Genomic DNA, 19,064 nt, shown 5'->3' on the forward strand with positions numbered 1-19,064 from the left:
TTAAGCATGCTATATGCCCACTAGGTACAAGGAGCACAAAAACAAGTAAGATGTAGCCCCTGCCCTCAAAGAGCTTATAATCTAAAGAAGGAAAGTGAAGTCACGAATAAAAACAGCTGAGGGTAGACTCTGATAGTTACAAAATTATGGGAACACAGAGACTGAAAAAAAAATTCCATTAAGAAGGAATGGGACAGGGACTTCCCTGGTGGCGCAGCGGTTAAGAATCCTCCTGCCAATGCAGGGGACACGGGTTCGAGCCCTGGTCCAGGAAGATCCCATATGTTGTGGAGCAACTAAGCCCATGCGCCACAACTACTGAGCCTGAGCTCTAGAGACCGTGAGCCACAACTACTAAACCCATGTGCCACAACTACTGAAGCCCACACCCAGAGCCCGTGCTCTGCAACAAGAGAAGCCACCCAATGAGAAGCCCAGGAACCGCAACAAAGAGTAGCCCCAGCTCACCGCAAGTAGAGAAAGCCCACGCACAGCAACAAAGACCCAACGCAGCCAAAAATAAAAATTTATAAAAAAGGAACGGGACAGGTCTAGAAAGAGACAGATTATTTTATAATCTATTTCATATATGACTTGTCTCTTTCAAAAGTGTTCCAAGTCCTGTAAGGACATCTGCAGTGAGCCGAATTTTACAGGAACTTGATAGGTGTGAAACTGTTTAAGCCCAACAGAAACCTCAGATTTATAACCGTGCAATGAGCTCTGCTATTAACACAGAGAAACAAATTTAGAAGCACTAAAATAGAATAATTTTAAAAGGTATAATTAAAACTGCCAAAGTTGGGCTTCCCTGGTGGCACAGTGCTTAAGAATCCACCTGCCAATGCAGGGGACACGGGTTCAAGCCCTGGTCTGGGAAGATCCCACATGCTGGGGAGCAACTAAGCCCGTGAGCCACAACTACTGAAGCCCGCGTGCCTAGAGCCCATGCTCCGTGACAAGAGAAGCCACCGTAGTGAGAAACCCGCACACCGCAACGAAGCGTAACCCCTGCTCGCCGCAACTAGAGAAAGCCCACGTGCAGCAATGAAGACCCAACACAGCCAAAAATAAATTTTTTAAAAAATTATGAATAAAGTAACAAAAACTGTAGTTTAAAAACAAAAAGAAAGAAAAATGAGAAGTATTTTGAATGGTAAATAATATACATACTCCGTTGCATCTCATTTCTTCGTTTTTCATTTGGTACTATCAAGGTATATGCACCTGTGCTAAAATGAAGAGAAAAACAATGGATTGTCACGAGAAATTATTAATGCATATAAAGCACCATACCTTCTTTCTGATAATATACTGTATTTATGATCATCACCATCAAATAGGTACTAGGAAAGATAATATTCCTTTTAAGACCCAGGTGTGTTCTCCAGGAGCTACAATCTATCTGGTAAACTAAAACAAGTGCACACGGCCACATATGGAAATATAAAGCAGTTGATGGAGAATGACAAGTGACTTCTTCAGGGTCAGCTCTTGGTAAACTGTCTTTGTAGGGATCCTCTGTGCCTCCAGGTGGCGCTCATGGGCACATCCCTTTGAGATGACTGGCATTCTCTTCCATGTCACCCACTACAGGAGTACAGGAAACACTCACACATTTTTGGCTCCCACACACTGGGCGTAGGGGGCCATCAGCAATGCAGCCACCTCCTCCTGATGACCCATCTGAGTGGCCACATGGCCAAAGTCTTGTGTTTTGGGGCTTTGACTTCTAGGCAGGCGTCCGCTGGGCCCCTCATTCTCCTGGGGACACAGGTCGAGCATAATCAGGAGTTCAGAGAAGGAGTCACTTCAATTCTCTGGGAGGGGGGGAGGAGTGGGGACCAGAGAAGACTTCACTTAAGCAAAAATATTCACCACTAAGGTGCAAGAAGTTGTTACAATATTGTGAGTTTTGAGGGCAGAAACGGTGCTTGAGGGATCCATATATGCCCAGCCCCTGGCACAAAGTAGCTGCTTGATGAATGTGGGCTGAATTGAAATGAAATGATGCCAGAGACCCAGTCCATGAGTCTGTGCTGGGGGGTGGCTCTGTGATGATACATGTAGTCCCACAGAAGTATGAATACTTCATAGAGCAGAAATATAAGCACAGCAAGACTGCAGTGTACATGTAGGTACAGTGTGAGGGGAAATGTTACGGGTAAATACAATCAGCTTATAAATGTAGGTCTTTTTAAAAAAAATCCCAGATACTCTTAGAAGTCTTTGTCCAACACGGAACATACAGTTTCAAAGGACAAATTAGCAAAGATTGAACAGTAGAGGCCAAAAGTGCTGATTAACAGAAGCCATTTCTTCCTTATCTCATTTTCCTAGCAGTAAGCCTTCAGCCAGCTTCAAACAGGGCTTTAATTTTCAAGTTGTACATGGGAGGTGTGCAACCACCTCTGCATGCAAACAGGGCTGCTGGATGCCCAATTACCTAACGTATATCAGCAGACGTTGCATGTGTAGCCTAGCATGCGTACAATGGGATGAATACAAAATTAGGAGGCTGCCGCTGGAAATTAATCCCCTGTCCATTGCATATTCTTTGTTCACCCTCAGAAAGATTTTTCACTCCTCAATTGTCCACACTTTATAGAAGCTTAGGAGCTGCAGTTCTGTGGGTAGTACCTGCAAACTTGAGTATGATGCAATAGTGAGCCATTCTTCAGAGCCTTAAAGATGAAACGAGACACTGGATTTAAATGCCAACCATGAAATGACTGCAGAATCATCAATGTCCGTTAACATTGTGGTACGGAGCTTCTTACCGTACCACATATCCGTAGTCCACAAATCCGTAGGGATTTGACTACACTGCACATCAGTAGTTCTTAAACTTTAGCATGCATCAGAATCACTTGGAGGGCTTGTAAAATGTTGAGTTTCTGATTCAGTAGGTATGGGACGGGGGGGCATCTATAACTTGCATTTTTAACAGTTCCCAGATGATGATGATACTCTTGATCTGGGGACCATACTTTGAGAACCAGTGCTGTAGATCAATCAAGCTGTCTTCAAACATTTGGACTAAAAGGGAATTGAGGGATTAATAAATCATTGATAAAGACACAGACGTTAAATCATATGCCAAAGATCATGAGGTTAATTAAGCAATAGTGCTGAGACTCAAACCAAGTACTTTTGACTTAGACCAGGTGGGTGTCTGGAGCTAAGTATTCAGCTCAATGTAGAAAACATAAAATATGACTGTCCTTAACTTCGGCCTCTTGATAGACTTCCAAACAAAGTAAATCTACTTAGCCAAGCACCCATTATGGACTTGTTATGTTAGGGGCTTATAAGGCATATGGGGAGATACAAAAAAACAGACACCAACCCCCTTAACAGAGCTTACACTTTAATTAGGAACAATTCATAAAACCACCAGAGCAGACCACAAGGATATTCAAACAAGCCTCAAAGTGGGATGATGGAAGTAGTCAGAGATGCAAGGTGGAGGGGAGTCAGTGAGACCCCAGAGGAGTAGAAAATTTCAGAGAAGAATAGCAAGTTGAGGCTTAAAGGATAGGATCTCAAGTGGCAAAAAGGGTTTCTGTGCTAGCACTTTGCTAAGAGAAGCTGCATAGAAAATTTTCCAAGTTCCATGAATCTCTCTTACAAAAATATCAGGAAAGGTTTGAAAAGAAAAAACAGTTTGTAAAAGATTTTATTCTGCAATATCTAATCTGATTAAGTGTGACAATATCACACTGGAATCTTTCGTCTTAGGAATAGTTCTGTGGTCCATCTATGGCCAACATGTGTAGCCGACAAGTACCCAGACAATACAGGGCCGTGAAAAAAGGGGGAGAATTATCTAGCCTTGAAATCAGGGGCTTTTAATCGAAAACATTTAAACGTAACCCCAGGCTCAAGGACAGCGGTCCCAGTAAGAAATGTTTTGTTAGAGAATTCCTTAGCAACCTTCTTAGCAATATTTTATTGGCTGAAAATGTCAAATCTGAAATATAATATTCAGAAGAAAGCATTGCCAAACAATGGAGCCTTTATTCCTCTTCCCTCCTATAGGAAGAGGAGCTTAAGTCTCAGGATCGGCTTTTTATTTTTTAATATCCTGTGGCAGCGCATAACGCCTGGGTAGATACAAATATTCATCCCTTCTCTCTTAGCTTTCCCTTGACATGAATAACAAGTATAACTTATTCATGCTTTCAGCCAAGTAGTTTCCACCCACAGCAAGGGCCTCTGCTGTTTTAACCTCCATGTCATTCCTTTCAACAGCCTGACTCTCTTTTTTTCTCTCTTTTTTTTTTTTTTTTTTTTTTTTGCTACGCGGGCCTCTCACTGTTGTGGCCTCTCCCGTTGCGGAGCACAGGCTCCGGACGCGCAGGCTCAGCGGCCATGGCTCACGGGCCCAGCCGCTCCGCGGCATGTGGGATCTTCCCGGACCGGGGCACGAACCCGTGTCCCCTGCATCGGCAGGCGGACTCTCAACCACTGCGCCACCAGGGAAGCCCCCAGCCTGACTCTCAAAGCTACTGATGGAGACAAGCCCAACCTACCTGTATTTAGTATTCTGGTCATTTCCTGATTAAGCAACATGCAAGCCACTGAAATAAATGTATATCTTTGAAAATGAGTTTCCTTAATTACCTCATGGAAATTTAACGAAATATCTCCATTTGTAAGATTATTTTCACTTTCCAACAGCACACATCCATGAGATACACTAAGGGAGAACGTATAAAGAACAGCGTAAGACAGAGGGAGAAGTGTTTTTCTGTACCATGTATTTATTTCTTAAATACATATATTTAAGGAATCTCTTCCTTGTGAGTCTCTCCGGAGCTACACAACTGCCTCTCCGTGCACGTTCTTGTGCATTTTTATAAGGTCTCATCAATAAGCACTCTATGAAAAAAATGGTATGTTGGAGTCATGAAAAATATCTTGGCTGGCTGAAAGTATTACATCAATACATCCTGGTGTGTACAAACTGCAGCAGATGTGATTTAAATTTCTAATTAGGAACAACACTGGTTTGAGTAAAAAAGAAACGCACTCAAGAGCAAAAATTCAGAAAGAGATTAAGTGACAAACATCATTTCAAGCAGAATAGTAGACACATGAAGTCTACTGTCCTACAAAAGACTGGTTTGAGGTTTTCATAGTTCAAGAAAATCTTATCCTTGGGTGAAATGGAAACAAAGGAAAATTTCTGGTTAATCAAAGGCACTGGATAGAGATTTAGATTCTAGATGTGTTTTTCTATATATCTTTTTAATACCGTCTTCAACATAGGACTCTGAAGCTTACTGTTTTCAACCAACATGAATCAAACCTTATGAGGCATTCAGGTTTGCAAAACTTCTTTTATAGACAGACCGTATTCCTAAGAAAAAAAATACCAAGATCAGACTGAGTAAATCATCCTTGTCCCCTAAGCCCGTCACACCAGCCCTGATCCTGCATTCCACATCTCTGGTGTGGAAGGACTAATGGATTCTCTTTGGTCGCAGAGCCTGCAGAGCCCCAGACATAGTCTGCACACCCAAGAGACTGATGTGAAGCTGGTTAGTTCTGTAACTCACAGCTTCTGCTGGAGGGTGGAATAGATGCCCAGAGGGCTAAACAGACACCCAGAAGGAAAAGATAAACAAGAGACCACCAGGTCATCAGGGCCTTTGTTCATAGGATACCTTTATGGGAAGTAGAAAGAGGTACGTACACACACACACACACACACACACACACACACACACACACACACACACACACACACACACACACACCCATCCCAGGATCCTCACATAGGCCCATGGCTTAGTGAGAGGTGGTAAATTTATGCAAATTAGAAAAAAGTGCCCCTTCTGCCAGGTGGAGGTAACCCCACACTAAGGCAAATGATTCGTATGTATTTCAGCTTCAAATTACTACCTTAGCCAGGCAAGTCTGTATAGTTACTAACTGGCACAATCATACAGGATAGACCTGAAAGATGTTGTGCTTCTTCACTTGAAACACATACATGTAAATGATAAAAAGCTATGAAAAAAGAAGCAAGAGCGCTTCCCTGGTGGTGCAGTGGTTAAGAATCTGCCTCCCAGTGCAGGGGACACGGGTTTGAGCCCTGGTCCAGGAAGATCCCACATGCCGCGGAGCAACTAAGCCTGTGTGCCACGACTACTGAGCCTGCGCTCTAGAGCCCAAGAACCACAACTACTGAGCCCGCGTGCCAAAACTAGTGAAGCCCCAGCGCCCAAAGCCCGTGCTCTGCAACAAGACAAGCCACCGCAAAGAGAAGCCTGTGCACTGCAACAAAGAGTAGCCCCTGCTCACCACAACTAGAGAAAGCCTGTGCGCAGAAACGAAGACCCCACGCAGCCAAAAATAAATAAATTAAATTAAAAATAAATACTGTATATGTGTCAATCTCAATCTCCTTAAATAAACAAATAAATAAAAATAAGTTCATCTATTAAAAAAAAAGCAAGAAAGATTCTCTCTAAAGATACTAAGAATATATATGAAATATAACATCGGAGAGACTCACCATCTTTATGAGGGCAAAAACCAGTGATGAAAGTAGAGATGGGGACCAAATGGTAAGTATACTTGCAAAATGTATCAAATTGCTTCCTCAGTAAAAGTAACTACAAGGAATTCATATTTTCAGAACATAGAGATGTCAGGTCTGGGATGTGATTTGAACCTACTTGCAAGCTAAAGTTAGCCTAATAGTTAGGCTGTTACTATTTCATGGATGCTGGTAGACTTTATTATTCATGGCATGGCATCAGCGTATTTATGTCTGTCCTCTCTGGCTCCAAGTCAACATGACGGATGCTGCACACACAGTGTGTTTGCACTGCAGCTGAGGAACACTGAATCGTGGAATCCACCATTTTTATAGCAGATAGTAAGCAAGCCTGGTCTTTGTTCTGGGGAGAATGTACCTCATCTCTCAAGGTTCCCAGCTATACAACAACCCTAAGAAATAGTCCAGGTTAGAGTAGTCACGTATGCAATCTTGGCATACCCAGCAAGACATCTAGAGTGCAAGAGGCCCAAGGAGGACTATCTTTTCCAACAAGAGAATATTTAAGAATGGCTTAGTGATAAGAAAATTGGCATCTGCATGAAAACACTTATCAAATTGTTATACATTTTCTATTATTATTATTCCTCTTATAATTATTGTTATCATTAGGCTAAGCTCTGAATATGTCCACATGTCTTAAGCACTGCTCCTCAAGGCAATCTGTAACTTAAAGGAGAAAACTAAAAATGCAAGACAAGGTACTTATATCTAAATATCTGCATAGAATATTTAAAAATGAAATTCATCCTGATTTTGAAATAAACATATGCTCACATAAGAAAATGCAGAAAATTATCTTTAAAACATTTAAAAGTCACTCATAACCCCACTCCTCAGAGATCTCAGTTACAGTGTTATTTGGGTGAATTTCAGTTCAATCTATATTCTGTACATATTACACAGTTGCAATCACATATAAAGTCCAATTTTATATGCTGCTTTCACTTATAAGTGGTTTTCCCAATTATGCACGTAACAAGCTTAATATTAAATGGCTACATAATAATTCACAACATCAATGCACCATTAATATAACCACTCACTTAACCATTTCAGTTGTTTCAATTGTTCACTATTATAAACAATCCTGCAGGATGTGCAAAGCATAAAACAAAGATTGCACAGAACATTATCCAGAAGAAAACCCTTAATAGTCCTCTAAAATCAATACTCTGAACAGGAATGTGGACTACATTTAAAATTTTCTTCCGTAGATATCCCATTTGCATTTCCAAAGTTCCAGTGACAGTTTGATCATATGATTAATATCTGCTCTTATGCTTGACTCTCCTCAATTCCTAAACCAGAATAGATGCTGGCCTACCTAACCATTCATTCTCACCACCTCCTTACTAAACGCACTCCTATATTATTCAGGTTAACAATGTGCTCCATTAAGACTACAGTCCCCAACCTTCTTTATAGCCAAATATGACTGTGTGATTAAGTTTGGCAAATTGAGATATAAGGGGAAGCCATTGAGAAGGATTTCTAGGAACTCTCCATTAAATGAAGACAGACAGATGGACAGGAAAAGCTTTTTGGTTGCCCTCCCCCCTTCCTGGAAGGTTGAAGTGTAAGCCGGTGCTCAAGCAACCATCTTGGTCAGTGAGGCAACTTGAATATGTAAGACATGCATCAGAAACAGCAGAGCAGAAAGAAGCAATCTGTAAGACTACCACACGAGTGGTAATCTATTGCCAAAGTGCCCTGCTTTGAACCCTAATTCTGTTACTTCCTAACTATAACTTTGAGCAAATTAGTTTTTCCATTCTTTCACCTGTAAAATGGGGATAACAAATATCTATCTCTTAGAGTATGAAGTGCTTAGAACAAGGCTAGGAAATAACAACTGTTCTATTATGATTGCCTATTATTTGTACTATATCATCCCCAGACTACCTACCTTCAGACTTACTTTATAGGAGAGAAACAAAGCCGTCTATGCTTAAGACACCTATTTGGAGATATCTATTTTATTATAATAATTATATATAACATATTATGTATAAGACACTTATTATTATTGTCACCTTCTATTGGCGGTAGAAATTGAAGGGCATAATGGCTCTAAGTCTTTCTACTTGGATTAAAAGTCAAAAAAGAACAACTTACACTTCAAAGATAAAGAGGTCCTTATACCAAACAGCTTGAAGTGTTTATTTCTAAGGATCTGAATTGCAGGGGACTTTTCCTTTCTGTATTAGTTTTGTAATGTTTAGTTTTTTGGGTTTTTTGGGGTTTTTGGCCACGCTGCATGGTTTGTGGGATCCTAGTTCCCCGACCAGGAATTGAACCTGGGCTACGGCAGTGTAAGTGCTCAGTCCTAACCACTGGACCACCAGGGAATTCCCAATGTAATGTTTAGATTTTTATAACAAGCAGATATGACTTTACTTTTATAATCATGAAAAAATATTCCAAGGAGTATTAAATGAGAAAATATTTAAAATAAAGACTTCTTAAATCAGGGGTTCAGCTTTTCTTACAGGACTAGGTAGCACAGGATTTCCGCTCTCACTGGTCCCCTAGCAAAACAAACACTGGGCAATACCAGCCCTTGAGTTTTAACGATGGGAAATGTCTTCAGTTTTTCTACAGGACTTTAATAAATTGCCTTTTAAGTGTTCATGGTGGGGGGGAGGGTGAATTACAAACATTACAGAACAAAGGAACCATCATTGACTGATTCTCTGATATAGAAGACCCTTCAAATGCAGTCTTCTCCCTTTGATGATTTTTTTCCTGTTAAGGTTTTGTTTCAGATTCAAATACATTCTGAATAGATGCAATTAATCTTAACAATAGTATAACCTTACAGCACTCTACTGACTTTGAAGTAAGTAACCTTACTGTGTAATTGAACTAAGTTTCTTTTTTCTCATTTCTGCTATGCTTCTAAACGATTATTATAGGTATTATGTGTTTTCAAGCTTTCATCATCCTGTTGATTTATTGCTTCACTGTTTCAGCTGTCAGACTTTTTGAGAAATGCCCACTCATTTTTGATATTGTATTTGAACAAAAATGATTGCTCCCCAAGACTTAGCAGAATTCAAATGCATACCACATTAAGGAGTGGAATCTAGTGCAGAAAAGTTGGAAATTCATCCTAAACAGGACCATAGTTTCTCCCCTCCTGTATAAACAGGAAGGTAAATTTGACCTAATCAAACCAAAATGTCTTTTCTTTCCATCCATTCCAACAATCTCTTCTGCCATGCAAAGAACAATGCTTAGCTTTTCACACTGTAGGTGGTAACCCACTAATGGGCCATGAAGTCAACTTAATGGGTTTATTTTTAATGAATAAGAATAGAAAATGTCGGGCTTCCCTGGTGGCACAGCGGTTGAGAGTCCGCCTGCCTTTGCAGGGGACACGGGTTCGTGCCCCAGGCCGGGAAGATCCCACATGCCGCGGAGCGGCTGGGCCCGTGAGCCATGGCCACTGAGCCTGCGCATCCGGAGCCTGTGCTCTGCAACGGGAGAAGCCACAACAGTGAGAGGCCCGCGTACCGCAAAAAAAAAAAAAAAAAAAAAAAAGAATAGAAAAAGTCAAAGTCCATCACATATAGTAAGGGTGAGAACTGTTTTCTGACATTTTTTCAGTTATATATAAACTCACATATGACCTAGACCCATACATGTACTAGGTCATGAATGTCAAATGCATTGCTAACTTTAGGCTGCGGTCAGAAGTCTGAAAGATCTCTGGAAGGCAGTATGGGGTTTAGGTTGCTCAGAAACAGTGACAGTGAGAAAACTGTTCTAATGTAAGCCAACCAAGCTGTCATGAAGAAAAGCAGCAGAGAAAACAGGATCGCCACAGAAACTTTGCTCCTACAAACTACTTCTCTATCCAAATCATTTTAAAACTGTAAATAAATGTCACATTGCTGATTCTATGGTACCACTCTCTTCAGTCTACAGGAATTCTATTTTCTTGATGTGAAAACAGGACCACTGATAGGAAATTCACAAGCTGCACTGTCACTCCCTCCTCCAGCCCCATCATGTTCAGGATCCAGACTTTGGCAGATAGACTCAGGTCTGAGGGCTGGTTCTGTGACTAAAAAAAAGCCATGAGACCTTAGGAAATCATACACTCTCTCAAGACTCAGTTTCTTCAACTATAATGGGGCATAGTGTTTACTGTGAAGAGAAAAGTGAATTATATGATGCGTGTAGCACGCGGTTATAAGTTCAAGACACAAAAGTTCGAGGTACTGATGGTTATTTCGGTTTTAGTCCCTCGGAGTACCCAGTTTAACTATTCCAGGTCATAACTAATTTCCTTTCTGCTACCACAGTACTGCAGTGCTTTGTCACATTTCTTAATTCTAAAAGCGGTCAAACAGAGGCTTCCAAAGGGCGTGAGACCTAAAAGCAGTCAAATAAGGAGAGCTCTACTGATGAGTTTGGTAGTAGAATCTGCCCATAGAGACACCTACCCAGCTCACTGAGTCATAAAATTATCATTGAGTTAAACACTGTCTGTTGTTTTACAAACTTGCTGCATGCTTACGAGCCTTGCCTGGAGACTGAGTTAAATAGTTCCCTAATGAATAGCTATCTATACTCAGCCATCAGGAAGATTTCTCATTAGAATCAATCACAGATTTTTCTCTTCCTAGGTACCATTATTTCAGAGCACTAAAAGGAACTCAGGCGTTGTTCAGTTCTCCATCTCCAAAGAGGGGTAATAGCCTGATGCTTTCATGCCATTTAACAACTACAGGCAAAAGCTTATTTTCTCACTGCCGTAAGAGGAGACAGAAGAGAAATCTGGGGCATTTGCAGTGAAGAAAAAATAAGGAAAGCAGTTCCTGTAGGCTCTCGTAAGTTTGTAAAAACTTGCACTTCATTTAAGACTATTTTATGTGACTAGTTCAGATTCAAGTAAGCTGAGTCAAGAATGACTTAAGAAGTTTTTGATGGTCTGTCTTGGGTATAAATTATACATCAGGATTAAGAGTATACTCAGCAATGATTAAATAGTGATGTTTATAAAAATGGAACTAATGCTATATAACTTAATGACTATGTTATCATTTTTCCCATCTTATATCTCATCTTACATTTACGAAATGTTTAATACTAAAATAACATAGTAGGGCTTCCCTGGTGGCCCGGTGGTTGAGAGTCCGCCTGCCGATGCAGGGGGCACGGGTTCGTGCCCCGGTCCGGGAAGATCCCACATGCCGCGGAGCGGCTGGGCCCGTGAGCCATGGCCGCTGAGCCTGCGCGTCCGGAGCCTGTGCGCCGCAACGGGAGAGGCCACAACAGTGAGAGGCGCGCATACCGCAAAAAATAATAATAACACAGTGTTCTTTAAGAGAGAAAAATCAGGAATCGGCCATTAATAAGTGGGCTTACCAAGCCATTCTTTTTAAATACATTTTTTTTTATTTTATTTATTTATTTATGGCTGTGTTGGGTCTTCGTTTCTGTGCGAGGGCTTTCTCTAGTTGTGGCAAGCGGGGGCCACTCTTCATCGCGGTGCGCGGGCCTCTCACTATCGCGGCCTCTCTTGTTGCGGAGCACAGGCTCCAGACGCGCAGGCTCAGTAATTGTGGCTCACGGGCCTAGCTGCTCCGCGGCATGTGGGATCCTCCCAGACCAGGGCTCGAACCCGTGTCCCCTGCACTGGCAGGCAGATTCTCAACCACTGCGCCACCAGGGAAGCCCCCAAGTCATTCTTTATTCTCCCTTCACTCTCCCTTGAGAGTTTGAGGATGAAGGGGGAAAAAATGTATCAGTTATCAGGGTCAATTTCTTCCCTGGAGCACAACAAACTGGGCAAAGTATTGAAGTTAGAGGAAGGAAACTAGGGAATGTCCCCTGAGCCCCAAGGGACGAAATAAGGAAAAGGAGTGGGTTTCCCCAGGACATATAGCACTCCCAACAGCCATGGTGTCTAAGCTGCTGTTGTCAGGGGTATGGTGTATCTTAAAGGCTGTGTCAATTTGGGTCCTCCGAGGAGTAGACATCAAGATGAGATTAGACAAGCAAGAGATTTACTGGGAGGAAGGCTTGTGAAGGATAAAAGGTGAGCAAGCAGCGGTAGGCAGGGAAAGCCTTAAGAACATGAGTAGGCCTGACACCTGTGAAGGGAGAGAGGGAGGATTGAGTAGAAGAGCCTCAGACTGGTATACGGTTCTGAGAAAATCTTGGATAGGTCAGTGGGGAGTCTTCGGGCAAAAGCTGCCCCATAAAGGAGTCCCACCTGGAATGCTCAGACACTGGTGGGAAGAGTGCAGAATAAGAGTGCTCTCAGAGCAAAGGGTACAATGGATTCAAAAGGATGGCAACTAGAGCTGTCAGTTGACTGTGCTCCCCACAGTAGAGTCTTTTAAAGATCTGAATAGCAAGCTTCCCTGGCTGCCATAGAGGCTATTTAATCTACCGTGGTATAATAAAGTTTAAGTATTCAATCATTGTCCCTGGTTCCTGGCTCAGAGCTCCTTAAACTCCTCGGAATTCTAAGTTATAAGAATGTCAGGACTTCCCTGGTGGCGCAGTGGTTAAGAATCCACCTGCCAATGCAGGGGACACGGGTTTGATCCCTGGTTCCGGAAGATGCCACATGCCACGGAGCAACTACGCCCGTGAGCCACAACTACTGAGCCTGCGTGCCACAACTACTGAAGCCCCCGTGCCTAGAGCCCATGCTCCCTCAACAAGAGAAGCCACCACAATGAGTAGCGCCTGCTCACCGCAACTAGAGAAAGCCCGCATGCAGCAACGAAGACCCAACACAGCCAAAAAAAAAAAGAATGTCACTTATATGCTAAAGAGATGATTCCTGGTGGGGGCCCTAGATAGCTTCGGGATGGGAGCTGTTTGCCATAAAAAACAACCATGTGATTAGAGGGTTAGAACTTTCAGGTCCACCTCTCCCCCAGCTCTGGGAAGGGGAGAGGGCCTGGAGATTGAGTTCAATCACCAAGGGCCAACAATTTAATCAACTATGCCTATGTGATGAAGCCTAAATAAAAATCCTCAAACAATGAGGTTTGGGGAGCTTCCAAATTAGTGAAGACATCCAGGTGCTAGGAGGGTGACCCACCCAGAAAGGGTATGGAAACTCTGTGCAACCCCCCTCCCCGTATCTTCCATTTGGCTGTTCCACGGCTGTATCCTTTATAATAAAACTGTAACTGTAAGTATAGTGGTTGCCATGAGTTCTGGGAGTCATTCTAGTGAATTATCAAACCTGGGCACGGGGGGAGGTCATGGGAACCCCCAAATTTGTAGTCAGAGATGTGGGTAGCCTGGGGCCCCCCTTGTGGCTTACTCCTAAAGTGGGAGCAGGCTTGTGGGACTGAGCCCTTAACTTGTGGCATCTGCAGCAGCTGTGAGTAGTGTCAGAAAGGAATTGAATTATAGATAATTGGTGTTGCAACAACGTATTTGTCAGAAAAAAACAAAACAAAAACCCAAAAAACCCACAACTCCTAATTCTCCTATAGATCACAGTTCAAACATCACCTCTTGGGAACACTCTTCCTGCTCCCAAGACTAGCTCAGGCCCTGGCTTTCCTTCACAGTGCATATAAAGAGTTACTCATGTAATTATCTGATAACTGTCTGCCCCATCAATTAGACTATAAGCTACACAAGGGCTTGTCTTTGGTTGAGTAGTTATTTTTTCCTGTATTTCTAATTAAATATCCAGAGCTGGAAACCCTCTCTTTTTATAGGGTTGTTGTGAAGATTCAAAGAGTTAACATATGTATGGGGCTTCCCTGGTGGCACAGTGGTTAAGAATCCACCTGCCAGAGCAGAGGACACAGGTTCGAGCCCTGGTCCGGGAAGATCCCACATGCCTCAGAGCAACTAAGCCCATGCGCCACAACTACTGAGCCTGCGCTCTAGAGCCCGCGAGCCACAACTACTGAGCCCACGTGCTGCAACTACTGAAGCCCACGTGCCTAGAGTCCGTGCTCCGCAACAAGAGAAGCCACCGCAATGAGAAGCCCGTGCACCACAACAAAGAGCAGCCCCCGCTCACCGCAACTAGAGAAAGCCCGCACACAGCAACAGACCCAATGCAGCCAAAAATAAATAATAAATAAATAATTTTTAAAAAAAAAAGAGTTAACATATGCAATGCACTTTCACAAACATAAGTTAAATACATAAGTGCTTGCCGTTATTATTGCTAATCTTTAAGTCTCTACAGTTTTTGCTATAAAGTTGGCCACAAATATGTTAAGGTAAACTGAGTTTGTATACAAATTATGTTAAAGTTAACTGTATAGTGAAATTCCACATTATGGGTTCATTTTCAGAATATCTTTATATTTCCTTCAAACAGCATCAAGATAGAGGACCACCTTTAGGTACGGTTATAGACAAGTATCTGAACAAAGTGAACCTTGCCTGTATTGCTATCATAGGCAAGAGCCTTTTGCCCAGAATTGGGTAAAATGAGGTAAAATTCCCTTCCAGAAAAACCCATGCCTTAGTCTTATATTTATCTAGAGTTTGGGGGAAGGGTAAAGGATTACTTTGGATTAGAAGTTTGTGTGAACTTTTTTCCTCTTTAAATCTGTATAAATAGCTTACAATATTTAAGATAAAATCACGAATTGAAAAGAATTAGGAAATCCAATATTTATTAGTAAACACTTTACTTAAATCCAAATATAGTTAAGGGCTCAGCCTTGCCTTAGATTCTATTAGAGGTCCTCAGGAATCATTCTAACAACTTGCCTTAAAGTCTCTCTCTATTTATATGTAAGTCAGCGTTTTAAATCAGTGTGTTTTTACAAGGCATAAACACTTCAGGGTGACAGCACAGTACTTGGTCAATAAACATTTGTTAAATGAATTCAAGGCTATCAGCACCCAACATTTACTGGATACTTGTTTTCTGCCAGGCATGAAATTGTTTTATGGATACACAGACACACACATACACAGACCCTGAGAGGTTGGTATTATCTCACTTCACCTAATGAGGACACTGAGACATAAAGTAGCTGAAGTTCAGAGAGTAAGTAATGGCAGAATCAGAACTTGAACCCAAGCCTGCCTGGCATCAAAGCTCCTCCTTTTCCCACGCTGGGGCTTCCCTAATGAATAAGTGGAAGGATGCGCACAAAACAAGGCCAAAGTTCAACCCTTTAGCATATAAAGAAGCTCATATTGAAAGTGAACAAGTGAAGTTTCACTATTAAGCACTTAACTCTATCCTTCCTTTTTCTTAATTTTCTATCAGAAAATGCTTCTAATTTCTCTCCAAGAAAATAAATCTTAACGGCACTTTTTGGTCAGTTTTACTGAGATGTTATTTGCCATTCAACAAGTTTCCTTGGTTTCCTGCTTCCATGAAAGGAGACAAGCAAGAATAAACAGTAGATATAAGTGACTACTGGAGATGTAAGAAGAATTCAGAGTGGTCCAAACAGGATCTTACTTGTTATATACATAGAAGGAAATGTATCTTATAATGTTCTGCTTATTGCAACTGGTTCACATGAAAATAGTGAGTTCTGTGAAACACCACTGAACTCACCCATGTATTCTCTCATGGTCTACTGGCAAATTAGAAATCACAAAATGTAGTGAGGTCTTCAGATACTGAGGCCTGGAAAATTAATTAGAAAACTGCCCCTTTCTGAGTAATTTAGTCCAGCAAGATTCTGGGGTAATTTACAATTAATTTACAAATAAGAAAACAGACAGATGCAACTGCTAATGTTTATGAGATGTTATGAGCTTGCAATTAAATGATTATGTCTAAGTAGATCTTTAAAATAGAAAAAAAAGGCACATAGAGGGTATTCATCATCAACGTGAAACCATACATCCGTGACCTCTGTTACATCAAATGCTACAGCTTACAGAGCTATACTCAGAATTAAAGGACTTCCATTATGGCCAGATATCCCCCGCTTCTTCTCTGGGCCGCACCGCTCGGCTTGCAGTATCTTAGTTCCCCACCATGGATCAAACTTGAATCCGCCCTAGCAGTGAGCGCGCTGAGTCCTAACCACTGGACCGCTGGGGAATTCCGCTCCGCCCCGCCCCCCCACCCCCATTCTGAGTAGGAAAGAAATGCAGCAATCTCTAATTGAAATCACCCAGATCACCCACACCACCTAAGGGCAACCCAAAGCTGAATAATATTAAAAAGACTGGTACCTATGAATTCTTTCAAAAGTTAAGGGATGAAAGAAAATCTGTTTATTGGGCATAAGGTTATATACTGTTCCTTAGAAACCAACGTTTGTCTTTCATGTAACTAGAAGTTGATGAAAATGAAACCATCTGGAAAGTTCCAGTTCACAGAAGCAGCACTTCAAAAGCAGTAATGTCTTTACAAACCCTACTGTTGGATTAAAGCATCTCATTCCATTGGTGGGAAAGGATCACTGACACTTTACATAATAAATGTTTCCAGGATAGTAACTGCGGTCCCTGAAGCAAAGACCAGGAATAAAGGCTACCTACCTGTTCCTACGTAGAGCACTTATCAACACCCGCGGCAAGAACCACTACACCCACTCACTCCCTCTCCGGCTCTGTCCTCTAGTCCTAAGAGGCTACTTTACCCGGGAGTTTTGTCGGAATGCAGGCTCCTAGAGGCAGCATTTGCATTTCTACCCAATAACACATTCTCTCTTCACCCTTACCCTCCCAGCTGATGTGAAGATACTATTTAGGGCATCAGTTTTTTTAAGATAGGAAGGGAAGAAAATATTTTCATACTATTTAAGAGCATGAGTTCTGGAGATACCTGGAAAATTAGTAAGAAGCCTAGGCAGTTACTACACACCCAGTAGTAGCCTAGTCCTGTAGCCAGCCTTGAAGAATCAGGAAGGTAGTGTCTTCAAAAGGAACGCGGGCTCGGTCGGATGTTCAGTAAGGATCCCGGACCGGCACACTCAATTTATAAGGTAATTCATGTCTGCTATTGTTTAGACAAATGAGCCTGCATTTTCTTAGAGACCCTGTAATGGGGCCCCTGTGGTTCAAACTCAGGTGATCTGAGAAGAGCCTGGGCGCCTGTTTGGGGTCTGGGCTTCCGCCCGCAGGACAGGTGATTAAATACTTACAACCTCCGGCCCGCGTGCTCCGGGCTCTCCCGCGAAGGGCTCTCGGGAGCGTCCTCCAAACCCTGCCTGGGGCCCTGCGGCGGGCCCAGCTCCCCGCGCCACGCAGCGGGGTCCCGGGCCGGGCGGGAGGCGGCGGGGGCTCCGAAACCGGAGCCCTGCACCCTACTGCGGGTGTACATGGTCCAGAGCCCGCGGGGCCCGGGCCGCCGCCGCTGCGGGAAGGATGAGGGCCGAGCTGAGACGCTTCGCGGGTCTCGAGATGCGATTCCGAAGAGCGGGAGCGGCGGGTTTAGCAGTTGAGTTTCGATTCCCGCTACCAGCCGCGGGCTGCCCCGCCCCCCAGGACTTCCCCGACCTTGCTCCTCCCTGGCGCCCTCTGACCCGATCGCAGGTTACAGCGCCGGCCGCGCGCCCCGCCTGGGATGTTGAATGGAGCGCGCCTGGCCAGCTACAGGTGAGTTGGTTTGAGGTCTCACAGCCACCTTAAAGGGTGATAAAGTTATCTATGATCAATCACGGAGACCTCATGCAAGCAGGGAGTAGGGAGTAGCCTCCAGGTAACTGAAATCCTGAAAGACAACTTAGGACTATTTAACAGGTCACCCTAATTTGAGGTTTCTGCAGGATATTTGAGACGGTGAACAATATATTAACCTTCAGATTCCAGAGATTAGGTCAATAATTAAAATTATCTAAACAAAATTTGGCCTTTTATCAGTTTTGACTGCTGTTTGGTTTTTGCCAAGTATTTTCTTTTTTAAAATTTTTTTAGAATATTATTTATTTATTATTATTATTATTTTGGCTGCCGTTGGGTCTTTGTTGCTGCGCGCGGGCTTTCTCTAGTTGCAGCAAGCAGGGGCTACTCTTTGTTGTGGTGCTCAGGCTTTTCATTGTGGTGGCTTCCTCTTGTGGAGCATGGGCTCTAGACGCGTGGGCTTCATTAGTTGCAGCACACAGGCTCAGTAGTTGTGGCTCACGGGCTCTAGAGCACAGGCTTAGTAGCTGTGGCACACGGGCTTAGTTGCTCGGTGGCATGTGGGATCTTCCCAGACCAGGGCTGGAACCCGTGTCCCCTGCATTGGCAGGCGGATTCTTAACCACTGCACCACCAGGGAAGCCCCTGCCAAGTACTTTCAAGTTAAAGGAAATGGAAAGTGAAATCAAAAGTGAAAGAAAAAGCAGAACTGGAGCAGCAAGCTGAGGGGGAGGCAGAGATGATTCTCTATGCAGCCCTGTTATGTGATTGATCAGACATTAAAGAAATTTTGATTAAATACCTGCTCTGTGCAAGACATTGGGCAGTAATTCAACTATGGTATGAGAATAGTTTAAAATATGGATTTGCAAGATTCTATAGGTCCGGGGGTGAGTCCCTGCATCCAATTTTTTAATAGCTCCTGATGACTCTGATGTGTGCTGCG

General features: G+C 42.9%; 1 protein-coding gene across 2 annotated transcripts in view; it reads right to left on the reverse strand.

Moving 5' to 3' along the window:
- Window positions 1-17,912, reverse strand: part of EPSTI1 (epithelial stromal interaction 1) — a 98,564-nt gene extending 80,652 nt beyond the window's left edge. For both annotated transcript variants that reach the window (XM_082675428.1, XM_082675427.1), the window contains exons 1-2: window positions 17,641-17,912; window positions 1,174-1,232 (exon numbers count right to left, since the gene is read on the reverse strand). In XM_082675428.1, the coding sequence (XP_082531554.1) occupies window positions 1,174-1,232; window positions 17,641-17,819 (238 nt within the window). In that variant the 5' untranslated portion in view covers window positions 17,820-17,912. The remainder of the gene's footprint in view (window positions 1-1,173; window positions 1,233-17,640) is intronic.
- Between the last annotated feature and the right edge of the window lie 1,152 nt (window positions 17,913-19,064).

Source organism: Grampus griseus, assembly GCF_964374135.1.
Source record: "Grampus griseus genome assembly, chromosome: 18".
Lineage (NCBI taxonomy): Eukaryota > Metazoa > Chordata > Mammalia > Artiodactyla > Delphinidae > Grampus > Grampus griseus.